This window comes from Montipora capricornis, chromosome 4, assembly GCF_036669925.1.
Source record: "Montipora capricornis isolate CH-2021 chromosome 4, ASM3666992v2, whole genome shotgun sequence".
Classification (NCBI taxonomy): Eukaryota; Metazoa; Cnidaria; class Anthozoa; order Scleractinia; family Acroporidae; genus Montipora; species Montipora capricornis.
In genome coordinates, this window is record NC_090886.1 from 50,976,930 (window position 1) to 50,994,429 (window position 17,500).

At 40.6% G+C, this 17,500-nt stretch overlaps 2 protein-coding genes across 3 annotated transcripts in view; both read left to right on the top strand.

The window, feature by feature from the left end:
- LOC138047307 (SANT and BTB domain regulator of class switch recombination-like) overlaps nucleotides 1-11,982 on the top strand; it is a 27,408-nt gene extending 15,426 nt beyond the window's left edge. For both annotated transcript variants that reach the window (XM_068894102.1, XM_068894101.1), the window contains 7 exons: nucleotides 1,445-1,510; nucleotides 2,046-2,190; nucleotides 2,697-2,754; nucleotides 2,835-2,911; nucleotides 4,886-4,980; nucleotides 6,091-6,191; nucleotides 11,460-11,982. In XM_068894102.1, coding sequence (XP_068750203.1) covers nucleotides 1,445-1,510; nucleotides 2,046-2,190; nucleotides 2,697-2,754; nucleotides 2,835-2,911; nucleotides 4,886-4,980; nucleotides 6,091-6,191; nucleotides 11,460-11,499 — 582 coding nt within the window. In that variant the 3' untranslated portion in view covers nucleotides 11,500-11,982. The remainder of the gene's footprint in view (nucleotides 1-1,444; nucleotides 1,511-2,045; nucleotides 2,191-2,696; nucleotides 2,755-2,834; nucleotides 2,912-4,885; nucleotides 4,981-6,090; nucleotides 6,192-11,459) is intronic.
- Nucleotides 11,983-16,314: 4,332 nt separating this feature from the next.
- Nucleotides 16,315-17,500, top strand: part of LOC138047308 (hydroxyproline dehydrogenase-like) — a 22,394-nt gene continuing 21,208 nt past the window's right edge. Inside the window, exon 1 of the mRNA XM_068894103.1 lies at nucleotides 16,315-16,611. Within this exon, the coding sequence (XP_068750204.1) occupies nucleotides 16,357-16,611 (255 nt within the window). The 5' untranslated portion in view covers nucleotides 16,315-16,356. The remainder of the gene's footprint in view (nucleotides 16,612-17,500) is intronic.

Below are 17,500 nucleotides of genomic sequence, written 5' to 3' on the forward strand. Positions count from 1 at the left end.
AAACATGTTTTAAAACGCTGCGACAATCGTAAGTCATGTCGTAGGGCTGTCGTGAGCTTGTCGCATGCGACAAAATCGTATCGTGTAAATCGGCCCTTAAACTCCCTGATAGGGACTTTACGATCTACGACGCGGTCGTCAATGAGAACGCCACCAAACAACAATATCGTTGGTTAAAAGAGGGAAAGGAATCGTGCTGCACGTGCGCACGCATTTTAGTTCATATTCGTGTAGTACTCTTCACAACAACGACGTGAAATCACGAGGTTGACTAGCAATAGAGTTATTTTCATAGAGTTATGACATTACAGTTAGAGTTAAGTTTCCAAAATCCTGAATTCAAGATTTTGGAAGGCCTAAATCCTGAATTCAGAAATACAGAAAGTATCCTAAACATGCATAAAAGCTAACCTTAGGCCTAAGGTTAGCTTTTATGAAATTTGGCTGAGGATTTTGGAAACTTAACTCTAACTCTACGACATAACTCTATGAAAATAACTCTAAGAATAGCTGTCCCCTGAAATCACCAAATTTGAGGTTTTGACGACAACGCGAGCGTACAAAGGGTAATCTATGATTCTCTATTTTTACTCAGAAACTGCTCGTGGCAATTTATTTTTTAAGACACTTCTCTCCCATTGTACGACGCGAACGAGATGGCTTAACCGCCAGAAACTTACGATAGTGGATGATTAACACTAGCAAGTGTTCCTTGACGAGTGCACTTGTCAAGGAAAACGTGCCAACTGTACACACACGCAAGTTTTCCTTGACAGGTTTTCCTTGACAAGCTTTCCTTGGTAGTGGAAATGGAAAATATGACAAGTTTTCCTTGACAAGTGCAGCTTGTCAACTAATTTACACTAGCAAATATCGTCCTTGGCAAGTTTTTCCTTGACAAGTGTCCTTGTTCAAAAACTAGTATGCTAGTTTTTGAACAAGGATACTTATACGTCAAGGTAAAACTTGTCATATTTTTCCATTTACACTGCCAAGGAAAACTTGTCAAGGAAAATTTGCTACTGTAAATGAGGCTTTACTCTCGAACGGCTAGTGCCAACTTATTTTTAGGATACTACGTCCACATTATATTTCGTGAACGAGATGGAAAAATCTCGAAGACTTACGATATTGCAAAGTTCAGCATATAACTGTGACGTGTTACGGTTGCCCTTATTGTTTTCAACCGTTTTTGAAATTCATTTATTTTGGATACGAACGCTTTCATTGGATTTTGATCGTAAACATTATGTTCTGTGGTTTCAAGTAATTTTCTTGTTTTAGTGGAGTTTCTCTTTGAAACCAATCACGAAGCCCGGGGATTCAAATTCGAAGTTACTTTAAATACTCAAATGAAAACCTTTCCGCGTTGTGGTTAAAAAAACGTAGATCGCTGAAGAAATTTTGCGCAGTGTCGTTTTAGATTTATATGTTTATTTTGCAGACAACTTCTTCTGCGCTATCGGACATGATTGACCCAAGTGAACGGAAAGTCTCTGAATTTCCTTCGGTAGGTGAAATGCTTAAAATGAAAAATAGCAGTGCATCAGAGAGCTCAATAGAAACTGACCTCTTAAGTGGTTTTGCTAACTACGACGATCTTACCATCGGAAAAAATACGTACTATATAGTAATCGGAAGGTCGCGGCGTCGGGTGTTGTGAGGAGCAGTCGGGTTTTTCTCCGAGTACACCCGACTCTTCAATAAACACATTTCTCCATAACGTGATAACGCCACTGAAGGAATAGACTACTTCGACGATTCGACAGCCATTTTGATTTCTGTTGTTTAAAAAAACATTATAGGATGCTCAAGGGGCAAATAAATATGTATTTGCCCCCTGGGCATCCCATAATAGCTACTGGAACAATGTAATTCAAAATGTCCACTGTATCGTCGAAGTAGTCTATTAGCCTCGATCGTTTATATACGGCAGGTATTCATCTATAACTGATGTGGCTGTGTAAATAATGGGGTCGATCTTACCATGAGTCTTCATCTCTTTAAACTGTAAATGTTAACTTGATTTATTCATGATTGCTTAGTACCTTCCTTCCGTAAGAAGGAGCCGAAGTCGCGTCCTGTACCGCAGCTCCCTTCGGAGAATGAAACTACAGACAACAGCCAACAAGGAAGACGAGTACGACCTGGGAGAAGACGAGGATCAAGGGGAGTCTGAGGACTATGACGGTAAGTGGTAAATTTTTTTAACCAATTGTAGCCGACACGGGCAATCAAATGTACCAATGACAAAGCAAAGGGGAAAGCGTGTGCGACCAACTCACAGTGGGACGTATCACGACACGTAATACCAGCCAAAGAAAAGCGCGGGAAAACATCGCGCAAATCATACTCACGTTCAGTTTGCTGTGATTGGTTGAGAAACTTGCGTGAGACCTTTTCTATCCAATTGCCAAGCGTAATTAAGAGAAGCAACTCAATTGACCAGTGAAGACAATTTTGCAAGTATTGGTTTCGCACAGTCAGCTGGGATCGGTTTTTCCAAGAAGGTGCCCATTCAACTATCAGTTTTTAATGGGTTTAATAATTTTATGGCGGTTAGACTCCCCTTAATAAGATTCTTTTTAGCATTTCACTTTGTCATGCCTTGGCCGGGAATAAATGAATGTTGTCTGACGTGAATTCATGGTATGTGCTCTGTCCCATAATCTTGAATAGTTTCCGTTTTATTTTAGCCGCTTATAGGGAAAAAGCAAGACAGCCCAGAAAAGTCACATCAGCATCTAGAAAAGAGTAAGGCAACGTTTCACTGATGAACTCGTTCAAGAAAACCAGAAACGCGATTAACAATATTTTTATTTTTTTTTATCAAGTTTCAGTACGTTTAAAAGCTACAAGTGGGATCCACAACGTTCATCACGATGGAACCAAGATGCGCAACGCGAAGAAGGTAGTTACCATGGTAACACAAGCAAAGTTCGGGGTTTTAGTTTTGATGTCTCTTTTTTTTTTCACATCAAGCCTTTGTGGAAATCTTCGTACGGGGGATCGCATTAGCGCAAAGTTTTTTCATTACGGTCGCGGAAACACATTTTATTTTGTAATTTCAAAGGTCGGAAAACTTGTTTAGTGTTTGTATGGAATATCATTTCATCTCGCTTTATAACAGTACCAGGCAGTTTAAAGCGCACAACAAATTTTAGATACCTTGTCAAAAGTTTTCCCCCCTAACTCCTTTATACTGGTCATGATCTTCAATAACCATGGGGGGAGGGGGGGGGGGGAAGGGGCAATCGTTTCTTAAAAGCCTCGAAACTTTTCGGACGTATGTCGGATGACCTACAAAGCTTTATCTTTATATCTTCAAATTTAAACGTTTGAAGTTTTTAAGCACTGCAATTAGTTTGTTTTATGTGGTATTGAAAACATTTTCAGAATAACTAAATCTTAGTTTTACGAATTGCTTTTCGGACCCGAAACGTTTTCAAGGCTTTTGAGAAACGAACTACAACGGCCGAATAACTCGAATGGTTGGCTCTAGCCTCTGCTTGAGTGATATTGATTAAAACCTCGCAGTTGTTATGGTGTTGAACAATGGTTTGCTCTAACCAAGCATCGAGCAATACCAAGCTACTTAGGAGATCGGGGCGTATGTTGCAAGCCTCAATAGAGCTACAATTGTAGAAACTTTTCTATTCGATAGTACAGACTCCGTAAGTTTCATGACAGCTAGTAAATTGTTCAGCTCCGAATAGATCCTACCATTCATTTGTGTACATGAATTCGCAGTCCACTCGTTCAAAATAACGTTTCACGCAGTTTACACATACGTCTTCCACACTGGATTTGTACCGAAACACAAGAGCGAGCGACATTTCGCGCCCAAAAAAGACACAGGCAGGAACATTCGTCCAATCGAATAGTTGTTTTGCTGATGACGACAGAGAAACATGCCGCACGATGACTTTGTTTTATGATTCGTGACGTCAAGAGTCTTTTCAAAAACTGAAAAAATTACCTCTTCCGCCACTGTACTGTTGGGCGTGACCATGACATATGGACGCTCTTAAAGGGACACTCGCGCCAATTTAAGCAACACGCTGAAGATCCAAAGGACGCAGTTCCGGCGGTTCACGGCTTCCGCAAGAGAATACAGAGCTTTAGTATCACGTTTACAAGAAGCGGCCAACGGGAAAGGGCAAGCTTGTTCTTTCCTTTGATAAATTGTTCATTGTCTGTAGCTAAAAGCAAGAAATTAACTTTCCTTGAGTTGTGGCATAAAGATTTCAGCCTTACGTTTGCCGCCAACGAGATGTCAATCTCCTTTAGTAAGAAACTGTTATTTGAAAGCACAGGCTACTAATCTACCTGCTTTTGGCGACGGATGGGCAAGAAAGAGTTGAATACGAACTTGAAAAAGTGTTAACGTTTTCAAGTATTTTTGTTGTGGAGTTCATAAAAGTATCTGTTGGCTACTCCTTTTGATCTAAGTTTAACTGAAAACTTGTAAGAAACTATGCAGAAGCGATTTGAATGCAATGTTCATGGTGTTTACAGTTGTATTTTGGATGAGGAATCCTTACAAACGATATCACATTTGCCCCATATTGTCTTGTATTATATACTAGAATAGATAATCTCTCTCAAAATTCGAAATTTCACAAAGCAGTCATGGGATTATTAGCGCCTTTGCTATCCAAGAATTTATCAGTTTTCAGATGCCTAATAACTGGCTTGTTATCAAAGCTAAAAGGCTTAAAACTGGAGATTAAACTAAGTTCAACAAGTTCTTTCACCTTTTGAAGTCAATTTGTACTTGTACACGTAAATCACGTGATGCCTTCCGTGTGCAAACTCGTATGTTAATGAAGCAATGACGCGAGTAAAGATTCCCTTAGTGATGTTGCTCTCTGTTTTCGTGCAGATCAAAAGCGCATGACGGACTTGGTGTCATACTTGTCCAGACAGCGGACTCAAACTCCACCGGAGAAGACTGAAAACAAACAAAAAGTTAAAGAAGTAAGCATTGACTGCGTGATCCGCCCTTTTCCAAAATGGCCTCTATATATGTAATTTTTGTTGTGAAATCTGTTAGCTCTTCTTAGTTTTTCATGGTATGATATTTTTTTTTTAATATTGAGACAGGAGGAAGGCAAGACGGGCTGATAGGCCAGTTTCGTATTGTCGCAATTGGAGTGGGAGAAGCCTGGAATGAAGGCCGAGACGAAGGAATCTTCATTCCGTGTTTGATTCAGTCAAACTGCGAGAATTTTAAAGTGTCGCATCCTGTAGCCACCACCTTGGCTACGCTCCAGCTCTTTCAACCCGTTTGGTTTCGTTTTCTTCTCAGCTGTCCTTCTCCAGGCGGTCTTTGGCCTCCCCCTTTCCCTGCGTCCTTCCGGTATCCACCCCAGTGCTGTAAAAGAGTCGTTTTCACCCTCTCTCCTGAGTACATGTCCCAACCAATTCCATCTTCTTCTGCGTACCTCACAGCTTATGTCATCCATCTCGACCACTCTCTTGTTTGACACTCTTTGCTGCCATGTAATCCTCATTATCCGCCTCAGGCATTGAAGGGCAAATTGTCTTGAAAAGATCGATAGATCTTGCATGATAACATGAATAGTGAACCTTATAATAATACCAACGTTATTCATTCAATACAATGAAAGGGAGAGATACTAAAGGTTAACCCTATACGAGGGTATCCGCCCGGATGTTACTGATCTAGAGTCGATTTTAATGAGGGAGGAAAACCGGAGTACCCGAAGAAAAACCCTCGGAGTCAGATTGAGATCAACTGAAACTCAGCCCACATACGACCTCGAGGCCAGAGTTGAACCTGGGTCACAGAGGTGGGAGGTACGGTTGATAACCCCTAAGCCATCCTGACTCCCCCGCCCGCTTGCGAGTGAAAGAGTTTCACTCTGTGTATTACAGGTAATATCTGAACCCCTCCCCACCCACCTCACCTTACTTGATTATCCCTGAAATTTCCTAGGGGCTTCACACTACTTGATAATACCTTAGTTTAGTTATTGAGCTTTTCTTTTTTGTTGATTTGATCGTCGTTGTAATAGTTCATTGATGATGAAACACCAGCTCTAACATGCTGTTTTTGCATTTCAGTATCAAGGTGGTATTTTCTCCAAGTTAGAGCATCAGTTTCGTTTGTCCCAACAGCCGGTAGTATCCAAGACGCAGTCAAGTGGCCTGCAAACAGGAGCAAGGTAATGTGGCCTCCCTGCCCCCCTGATGTCTCATCTGATCACTTAAACACTTGTCCTCCATAAATCTTCCTTTAACGGCAAAGCGTTTTGTTTTTTTCTGACGGCCAGTCAAGTACCTCGCCTACAACCCTTTATTTTATTATTTTTTTTTTTTTTTTTGGAGGGGGGTGGGGGGAGGGGGGAGTGGGGATGGTTCAGTTCGTTCTCAAAATCCTCGGAATGTAGTGCGCTAACATTTCGGTTGATCAATTTATATAAGTGCATCCTGTCCTCTGCCCCAAAACAGGAGAACACATATGCGTCGTAAAATTAACAGTCCAAACATTTTCTCTCTTCTTTTTTTTTTCATTTTTTTTAGTCAGTGCGATAAGTTGTGCTCGGTGATTATTATCTAGTATGTTCTAGCTTTCAGTAGATTCTGTGCGATTTTCAGTTGATTGCCAAAAGTGATTTTGAGAAATTAGTTAAGAAATAAAGAAGACTCCGTCCACATATAAAATACATTTTAAGCGCTATTTCTGTTGACAGCAACAATTTATTGCATTGAACTTTAACCGAATGGGAGCGTGCTGATTGTCATTTGTCGCTGTGCTGAGCGGGGTTCCCTCAATGATTTTGCCCTTTATGTGATAAACATGTAATCGCATGTGCCCTCGTGCAATTAAGGATTCATTTCACTTGTATTTTCAAAGTTTTTCCAAATTGTATTTGAAAATACGCATGAAATTAATCCGTAAGTGCCCTTGGGCCAATGCGATTACATATACAAAGCACGCAGAAAACGGATAGAGTACGAAAGAAGTGTACTTCTTGAGTTCTCTATGAGCTCAACAGATAAGATCACAGGCGAGGCTTTTTTATTTGCTTTGTGACAAAATTTCCTGACGCATTCGGCTAAAATTTTTCGAAAACTTTACTTTCCAAATCCTACGAGTAGCGTTAGCCGTGCATCTGTACTCTCATAAAGCACGCTGTTTTAACGGCAATCAGAGCGCGTGTTATATCGAAACTTTATCGCTTCGCGACGCGGGCAATTTTGTGAAAACTTTGAAAATACGCATAAAATTAATTCTTAAGTGCTTAAGGCTTTTTTATTCGCTTTGTGACAAAATATCTCAATTTCCTGACGCATTCGGCTGCAATTTTTCGAAAACTTTACTTTCCAAATCCTACGACGGCAATCAGAGCGCGCGTTATATCGAAACTTTATTATAAACATATTTGGCATCGCGTTTACGTGAAACGACAAACGGGACGGCAGGTATTAAAACCGGAAAAGCGAAACAGTAGAACACTGGAACACTGGAACACTGGAACACTAGAACATCGGAACACCGGAACACCAGAACTCCGGAACACTCCGGAACACCCTGGAAGTAACCCAAAACCCTCATTTTGGCTAACCCTAGGCCTAGTTAGGCCTTAAGTTGGTTTTTAGGCTTAGGGTTAGCCAAATTGAGGGTTTTGGGTTACGGTGTTCCGGGGGTTTCCGGTGTTCCTGGTTTTAGTACATGCCAAACGGGAAAGGACAGGCTGCTGCTTGTCATGAAATTATCAAATTTCTCAGTATTCTATCCTGGGTTTTTCATATCTGTACATGACTTGTGGCCTAATGCGAATTTCATCCGGACATCTACCTTTAGCCGTAAACGCACTATCCTCGGTTTGGCATCATTACAATGCGAAAGTGATAGCTCACAAATCTCACACTATATTCTGTTTGGGGTTGGGTGAGTGAGTGAGTGAGTGCAAATTTCAGTTTGATGCTCGCCGTTTGCCGTAAAAGCGATGCCGAAACGATAAGTTTGCTCTAACTCGATTGGAACGAACGGTCTTAAAGTAAAGATAGAAAATGAACAGTTCATTCTTGTATGCTCGCGTTGTCGTCAAAACCTAAAATTCCTTTATTATACTATATTTTTCGCGTTGTTTTACAGAGGACTAGAAAGGATGTACTAAAATGGATGCCGCACGTGCAGCACAAGTATTGGTTTTTTCTGTTAACCGGTATGGGTGATTATTATTACACGATATAATCACCTAAGCGGTTTTTTCAAAATGGCCACACTCCGTTTTGTCGGGGTGACAGATGAAAAAATTAATTGTTTTAAAGAAAACGCATATTTTTCAAAGAATCACCTATGTAATTATACCAGAAGCACAGGACCTTAAAGTGCCCCTGTGATCAAAAAAACCACTTGCTTTTTTCCTTCAGATTTTGAAAGTGTGTTTGCTTAACACCTGACTGGCAAAATTTTGAGCTTTGATTTTTATCCAAAGGCCGTTTACTTTGAGTGTAAGTTTTGGATTTCACGGTCCGCCATTACTCACGTTAAAAACTGACCGATTGGACCTCAGACGGTTGGATCCAGGGAAAAGTGACGTCAGAGGCTCACTAGCTTAAAATTTCAGCGTGTGAACGCAGCTTATTGTATATGCAAAACGTGAGTTTAAAAGTCTGAAAGCCCAAAACCCCCGTGCTGCATATTAATTCTGCGGCGTACACACGTATTGCATTCTTAAACTAGTGAGCCTTTGACGTCATTTTCTCCTCGATCCAGCTCTCTCAAGAACATAATGTTAGTAATGGCGGACCATTAAATAGGAAAATTACAGTTAAAATAAAGAGGTGTCTTTTTGAAATCAAGGCTTAAAACGTGGGTCACTTAGTGTTTTGTTAAAATAGTTTTGAAATCCAAAGAAAAATATGAATTGATTTTTTGGTCACAGGGGCACTTTAAAGCGTGTAACTTGCAACTCTTTTCCTTGGAACAAAGCTGGGGATTTTACGACACCAATTTTATGCCCAAATATGGACAAAGATAAGATCGAAGCTGCACGCGCGGGAAAATGGACCAGCTACGTTACATCCAAATAAGGAGATTTTTAAACTCAAAGAACCCCAGCTCTGAAACAGAGTTAAACGCTTAAAGGTCATGAGCATCTGATTATACTAAAACAATTATTCGCCGAAGGCGAGGTCGTCGATGCTTTCATTCGGCCGTTGCCGAAGCAGTCTGTCTCCCTAATTATTAGGGATTTTAAGAAAAGCAGTAATATTTGTGGGTTGAAAGAAAAAAGATGATCTTGCTGCACGTGTGGCAAGCATTTTTGCACAATTCGTTCCCGTACTCGTCAAAACAGCCACTTGCATGACATGACCAAATTTAAAGCCCTGGCCAAACTATCGAACAAAGGTGGATCCCACATGAAAAATTGTTGGATGTAAATGTTGAGGTAGTGGCAAAACACTATCCAACATTGCTTGACGAAACTGATTCAAGTTCAAGTTGGCGCTAAAACTGAAACGAAAACCGCTCGTGTCGTTTACGCTTTTGGTGCTGTTGGAGGACAGAAATGACCAGAAAAACCGAAGAATGATTAAGAGAACGTGTGGAAAAGGGTATGTTCACTTCAAGATACATCCATGTTTTGGAGATGACGAGAATGAGCTCGGATCAATGTGCAAAATTTTGAACGCTATTGAACCAGACATCTCCAAACAGAGTGATCATGACAAAGGGAACTAAAAATGTCCGTAAGACTTGGCCTTACTTCATACTCGCTTATCAAGGTTTCTCAATTCTGGCTGCTCATCAACAACCACGACGTCCGTTTCGTTCTTGTCCAAGCCCCGTCTCCCTCATCTTTGTTGGAAATGATGCCAGAAGCCGAGGCTTAAAAAAAAAAGGTGGCGATTCGTGATTGGCTAGCAGCGCGGACGTGACTCGATTCAGGACACAACAGACACAACTTTATTGGAAAAGCAGCAAAACATTGCAACATTGTTGGGTCGAGTAAAATTCAGTTGGGTGCAATGTTTGATCAAAAGCAATTCTATCCAACACTTGATCGAATGTTGCACGAACATCTTCCAACATGGACGGCCAAGCGGTCGAACAATGTTGGATCGGCGAAAGTTGGAACTTTTGTAATCCAACTTTGTACGATACTTTGGAAAGGGCTTAAAAGGGGTTTGACGACAACATGCATGGGCATACAACTGTCACAGTGGATCTTTCATTCTCTCTCTTAGGCCCTGTTTTCAAGCAGGTAGGGTAACCCTAGTGCTAGGGTTACCCTAGCACTCATACATTTGTTCTTTTTTTCATCGACGTGTTTACAATGCAGCTAGGGTAACCCTGGCGCTAGGGTAACCCTATTTTAGTGCTAGGGTTACCCTAGCTGCCTTGTAAACGCTCTGCTAGGGACAACTGGCCTACCCGGGACAACTTTTTAGCGGTTTTCATTGTGTTTGCGATGCTGGCGGTTACCAAGCACGCAAAGTTGTCCCGGGTGGTAGGGTAACCCTACCTGTGAAATTTTGCTTGTAAACCCGGGCTATCTTTGAGCCTCCTGCTAGGGTAGCCCTAGTAGTAGGGTTACCCTACCTGCTTGTAAACAGGGCCTTAACTTCAAATCCGCCCCTAGCAATTCAGTTTTACGATAGTTCGCCCATATTGTACAACGTAAACAAGATAGAACAATCGTGAGATACTTAGGATATTTTGAAGTGACGTTTACGTCGCCGTAGCCGCGGTGGTTTCTGAAAGTACTACTATGACCAAGAAATCAATTGTTATTTTTCTTTGAATTTCAAAACTATGTTAACTAAGCAGTAAGTGACCAAAGTTTTAAGCCTTGATTTCAAAAAGATCCCTGTTTATTTTAACTGTAATTTTCCAATTTAGTGGTCCGCCATTGAGAGAGCTGGATCGAGGAGAAAATGGCTTCAAATACTCGATAGTTTAAAGAATACAATGCTTGTGTATGCGGCTGAATAAATATGAAACACGGGAGTTTCGGGATTTCAGACTTTTAACTCCTGTTTTACATATATAATAAAATGCGTTTACACGCTGAAATTTTGGGCTAGTGAGTCAATGACGCCACTTTTCTTTAGATCCAACTCTCTGAGGTCCAATCGGTCAGTTTTGAACGTGAGTAATGGCGGACCGTGAAATCCAGAACTTACACTCAAAGTAAACAGCCTTTGGATAAAAATCAAAGCTCAAAAGTCAGTGTTAAGCAAAAATATTTTCGAAATCTGAAGAAAAAAAGGGAAGTGATTTTCTGATCATAGTAGCACGTAAATATAAACTTCTTAATTTCCCGTTGTTGTTTGCAGAGTACGGCGACGAAATGTGCTAAAATGCATTTCGCACGTACAGCACACCTTTTTCTACTTAAAAAAAAACTACTTTTGATGTCGTGTCCGTTGACGTGGCTAAATCTCCCTGACATTTCCTTGATTTTGTCTTTTATTAGTCAAAGAATTCGCAAGATCCCCCTTAAGGTGACAATCTGATGAGCTGCACCGCAGATCCTACAAGCAAGTGAAACTCGATTTCCTTCCTACCTTTTGTTCATGTATGTCCGTTTGGTGAATTAAAAACTAAATTAAACGAGTCACAATCTACTCCAGAAAGCTATGCAAGCCCAGCAGCTACCTCTGCTCCAAGCCCAGCAGTTCGAAGAACAAGCCCCCGAAATATTAAGCGGCCAGCAAGATTTGCAGACTACGTTTGCCAAAAAAAAAACATTTTGCGTTACATTTGTACATTATTCGCTTATTTTATGTTTTGCGGAAGCTAGTTCTTTTTATGATCAGTAGGATTTCATTTTTGCCGTACCGTATTAGCGTTTTATTTTTTTATAAGGGGGAAGATGTTACAATATGCACTAGTTCGTTCTGTTTTCAATTAATCGATTTGAACGTCGGGCAAGTACTATTGCGTGACACATGTACTTAAGGTTTGATTGAGTCTAATTAAATGGGCATTTTAACCTACACGAGATCACGTATACAGTTCCACTTCTATAACATTGTCTTCTCAGTAAATGTCATAGTCTCTAAGATCTTTGAAAATACCTATCCACCAAGCCATGCATCCTCTTTTAAGCGTACCCCACCACGCCCCTATGCGCTGATTGGCTGACGATTTTCCATACAAAAAACTCAGTTCTTGATCGCGAAAGAACCCTTGCAAAACTGCAACGTTTACATTTTCTGTTCCACAATCCGCTCTTATAATTTTTGGAATTCCTCCAAGCTGTCTTACGCAGTCTAGGTAATCTAAGGATCATTATTCGTGGGGCCAGCCTCTAACCACATTGTACTTCTGCTATAACCGTCAATAGCTCCATCAATACAGAAGCCAAATGGCTTTAGTTTGTCATAGCCATCTATGTGCCATATATGATTTGGCCCTGCAGTTTTATAGTGTCGTCTTTGAAATCGATGTCTTGATCGTGCTTCAACTCCCACGGGTTCCAATATCTTCAACAGATCTCTTAGGGCCGATTTACACGGTACGATTTTTGTCGCATGCGACAAGCTCACGACAGGCCTACGACATGACTTACGATTGTCGCAGCGTTTTAAAACATGTTTTAAAATGCTACGACATTTTTTCTGACGTACAGTATGTTGCCCAGTTTCAGGCCACTTTAGTTTGTAATCGCCCTAACTTCTTGTTTATGCACGGAAACTTTCTCATTTTCCTACAAGAGACAGTTCATTTACTTACCTTTAAAATATACGGAGATCGGCTGCCCACCTCAAGTACTAAAGAAATTATGCCATTTTTTGCAAAACTAGTAAGTTGCCCAGTTTCCGGCCAGCGAGTTCAGTTTCCCGCCATCAATAGAAAGCAGAAATTTCATTCAATCCGATCGACTAAACGGACTTCCAAGGCTATCTCGATGTGGCTTAGCGACTGTACTTTATGGGATTAGAGCAAAATGGTTACTTAGGGGTGTATGGTAGGACATAGACAAACGTTGACAAAGCCCGCGCGATATTCTCTGGGAAGAGGCACGGGCAATTAACACAGCACATCTGAGTTAATATGTACCTCATTACGCCATGCTTGCTTAAGCTATGTACATTTCATTAATTTCTCGAGTAGTAAGTTAGAAAATTTCATCAATTCAAATAAGTTTTAAACAGTCTATCTGTGAGTGCTGATCAGTGGCCGGAAACTGGCTTAGTATGCGAAAATCTTAGCTAGGATTTAGACTTCTGACGTTCGCAAACAGCTAAGTTCTAGCTTATGATGACAGGTCCCTTAATTACCTCCATCTTCAATGTAACTTCTTTCAAAAAATTATCAAGCTCCGTGAACTATTTCCTATTAAACGAGTTATTTATTTACGTACGGTAGCTTCGCTGTGAAGTGAAAAGGCCAAAAATTAGCCGGTAAGATTTTACTCACCTGAACAAAATCCCTTCTTGTTCGCTCGTTTCTCAACCAAAAAGCCCGCCTAAATCATCAGTTGATAGCGGAGATGTTCGTTTTTTTCCGACTGATCGCTTCGGTGGACGAAGAGTTAAAATCCCATCGAAATAACCGAGTTTACCTTTTTTTGGCTGGAAACTGGTACCGGCCGGAAACTGGGCAACACACTGTACACAACAATCGTAAATCATGTCGTGGGCCTGTCGTAAGCCGTTGTCGCATGCGACAAAAATAGTACCGTGTAAATCGGCCCTTACAGTCTCCCTGTCTGTTGATGTACCGTGAACGTGTAACAGTTTCTGAGTCATTTGTCTATACCACATCGTTCTTCCGCTGCCTCTTAATTCATGTTCAATAGCCTCGCAAACCGCTTGAGGTTCTGAGCGGTTTCTTTTCCTTCCAAGACCTCTTTGTTTCAGCATTCTTTTGAGTTGTCGTAGACTCAAAACGCAGCCATACAAAGATGTCAAGAGCAGCAATATCTCCTTGTAACCGAACATTAGTCTAAATGAAACTGCGATTGCTCAGCGGTGAGGAAAAAAATCATTGTCCTGCCAAAAAAGTGGTGCCAAGAAAAGTCGTGCCAAGAAAGTCGTGCTGTAGAAAAAAGACAAAAAGAAAAGCACTAGTCGTGCCAAGAAGGTTGTATAAAAAAAAATTTGATGAGGAAAATATAGTGGCACTAAATGGGCTCCGTAATATAAATTATACGATCATTTAGATGTTCGAAAATCCTAAGACAGGCAGGCAAGCAAGACATTTTACAACAAATGTTCCGAAAATTCTAGATCTCAAATAGAATATTTCCGAAAAAACTTGACGTTGGGTGCCCGTGATTCTTTTGCGAGAACAAATTTTGACAATTTCTCCGTCATGTTGTGCATTGCGTTACGTATTACATCATTTTCATTGTCAATTCTACTCTTGTTGACAACGGCTCCCAACTAATGAGCGCGCGAGAATCCCTGCAGTTATTGTAAAGACCAAAATCGAGTTCAGTGCTCGTTATCCTCGGCATAAAAAGCACTACAATATTTGAAGTACATAAGATAAAAGTACTTCAATATTTAGCAATACCAGCTAACGGTATTTAGTAGTATCAAATTGCATGCTCAAAGAGATTAATAAGTCACATATTGTAACCTTTAAGTAACGCTACATTAGGTCACGCTTTCTTGGCTTCGAAACTGAGACCCTGTTTATCGGTACCTTTAGAGGATAGTGTTCTCAAAACAAAGCTCAATTTAATATATCTGCAAAACGGCAACAAAAGGGTTGAAAAACGGATTCTAAAAGTTTACTTCCCTGAGTTCTACTGTATTAAAAAAAACACACCCCCACCCTCCCCCCCATTTCCCTTGGTTTTTAAAATTTAACCCCCCTCCCCTACTCTAAACACCCCCCGTAGCAACAAGTAACGAACATTCACTAATGTATGACGTTCATAATAATCTTGCTTCCAGTAACATTAAGAATATTTTCAAGAAACTGTCTTTTGTCCATAGTTACCGGACTACAATATTGGGCAGATTAAATGGAACATTGAGAAAACCCCTCCCCCCAAAATCAATGATGGGAAAATGGCGCGTTTTGGCCTTCACGTGGCTTCATCCTTGATTAAGGTGGAAGGGGGCATTTCTGTTCCATTTTATTCTGTCCAAGATTGTAGATCTGTTACTAACGCGAATTTTCTGATATACGAGTACAATTCTCAAAATCATAAGATTGTATGTTGCTCCCAGTATTGAGTACAGAGGGTCCCCTATTCCCCTTTGTAAAACTCAGTCACGCAAAAATATTTCTCCTTTTCACGCGTCACGAATAATTTTCAAAATTCTTTCACGTTCACGCGAAATTCGAGACGATCACGTTTCACGTAAAAATAAAAATGAAATTCACGAATTAATATTTTCACTTCTTGTAACCTTTCTATAAAGGTGTTTGTCCTCCGAGTTTGGCTCTTCGATCGAGAGGTCATCTAAATCGCAGGTCTGTCTGACCTGCAGAGATTCCAACCTCTTTTGAGGTTTGAAGGAAATTAGGGCGTATTTTTTAGCGCAGAAGGCACCAGCCTGTAGGAGGGGTCCGGGGGTATTCCCCTCCCCCAGGAAATTTTGCAAATTCAGTTTCTCTCAAGTGGCATTTCCTCCATTTTGACACCATTTTTGGATAAGACTGCGGGCCTTACGAGTGCTCAACACAGGGTATTCAATGGGGAGACTGGGCGAGACATTATGGGATACTCCTGAGCACACGTATTAAACGTTTTACACTCAGATCGCAAAAAAGTACTTAAGATAAGCATGTTTTCCTTGTTTTCAGAATTTCATGATAAATCGGGAGAATCTGATAAAAAGCGGTCAAGCGGGAGGGAACACATCAAATCGGGAGGGTTGGAATCTCTGGACTTGTCATTGTCTGATGGAGTCACATTTCGACTTCTAACTAATGCGACCCTTTACTACTTCTAGTCTTTTCTAGAGATTTGTGTGTTTGCACGCCTCGTTTCGCCGTCGTTCGCTGTAGATGACTGTTTTTCTACTGAAAATTCGATTGTTACTCTCCTGAGGTCTTCTGAGTTAATGGAATTTCGTTGAATTCACCGAAACGTATTATTTGTGGTTTTAGTTGTTTTTCCTTATTTCCTGCATCAGTCACGCACGGTTAGTCCGTAAGTCTGCCCGTTAGTCCGTAAGTCTGTAAGTTAGATTTTTTTAGATCTAATAAAGAAGTACCCTGGGAGCCAGAGGTTCTTTTTTATTTTTCGCCTCTCCGTTTTAACCGCTCGCTCCTCGCGAAAGAAAAATAGAACCTCTGGCACCCAGGGTAATGTTGTTGTTGTAATACATACCTAATTTATTCTGCATGAATAATGATGAAGTAAGGACCTGTACGGAGATCATTCGTTACGTCAGGAATTTAATATGGCTTCAGTACGACAATTTCGTCGTTTTGGGTTTGTTATAAAACCTCATCTACGCTGTTTTCACAGCGCTTCTGTCGAATTCCGTGCAATGGAAAGCTCCTCACCAAGTGTTGCAAAGAGCTTTAATACGGACGGAGTGTATTTGGAGGATAATGCGAGGATTTTTGCTTCAAAGAAAACTACTGACATTCTCCGATCTCTTCTCGTTTTAAAGGTTTGCTCCTATGATTTCGTGGGCAAAAATGCAATGAAGGTGCGTATACAATAAAATCTGGAGATGCCATTATAGTTACATGATATTTATGTTAGCTAGATTCTAGAATATTCAGTGCATATACACATTGTTTATGTATGCCTCGTACTTCAGATGATGCTGCAACAAGAATACAATAGATGATTGTCGTGTCAAGAAATATTTTCACTTCCACTGTTTTCATTAAATGAGTGAGTAAAGTAATTTCCAATCGACCCTCGAAGCAGTGACCTTGTGCAGTCAACCATTCGCAAATTCATTGAATCAAAAGTGTCCGAGGATTCACATACCCGATACACTGAATTCATAAATGACGGCCAACCTGGGTCGACGGGCGGCCAGACATGACATCGAGGCGTTTTAGGATAAACACGCAGTATTTTCCTTGAGGAGGGAAGGAGTAATTGAACGATCGACGTGCGGAAAATTAAATTCCTGGTTCTTCCTTAAGTGCCAGAAGGTCATCGGTATTAACAAATGATGTGCTACGGTTTTGGCTGAAATATTGGAACGATTCTGCGTAAAGCTCAAATTGTAAAGAGGTAAATTTTTAACTTTGGTAAGCTTACATCCGATCGTTCAATCCCGTCCGGCTTAGTTGTGTAAAATCACGTCATCTCTTTGAAGAAATTAAAAAATGCTCTTGTTTTTCTTTTTGTTGCTATTGCTTTTTTAAGAGTCGAAGAATACATCATTCAAAGGAAAGACAGTCTTCTTATGGATCCGGATTCGAATTTGTTGTACACAAAGCGAAAATTTGCCAAGCATGGTGCGAGTTGGCTGTTTTTGATTCAAACTCTGGCGAAGTTTGAAGCTTACTAGTGCATGCCTCTTTAAGATTTTGATGCCGCATCACTGATTAAATCTTGTGTACCTCCACTTTCAAACA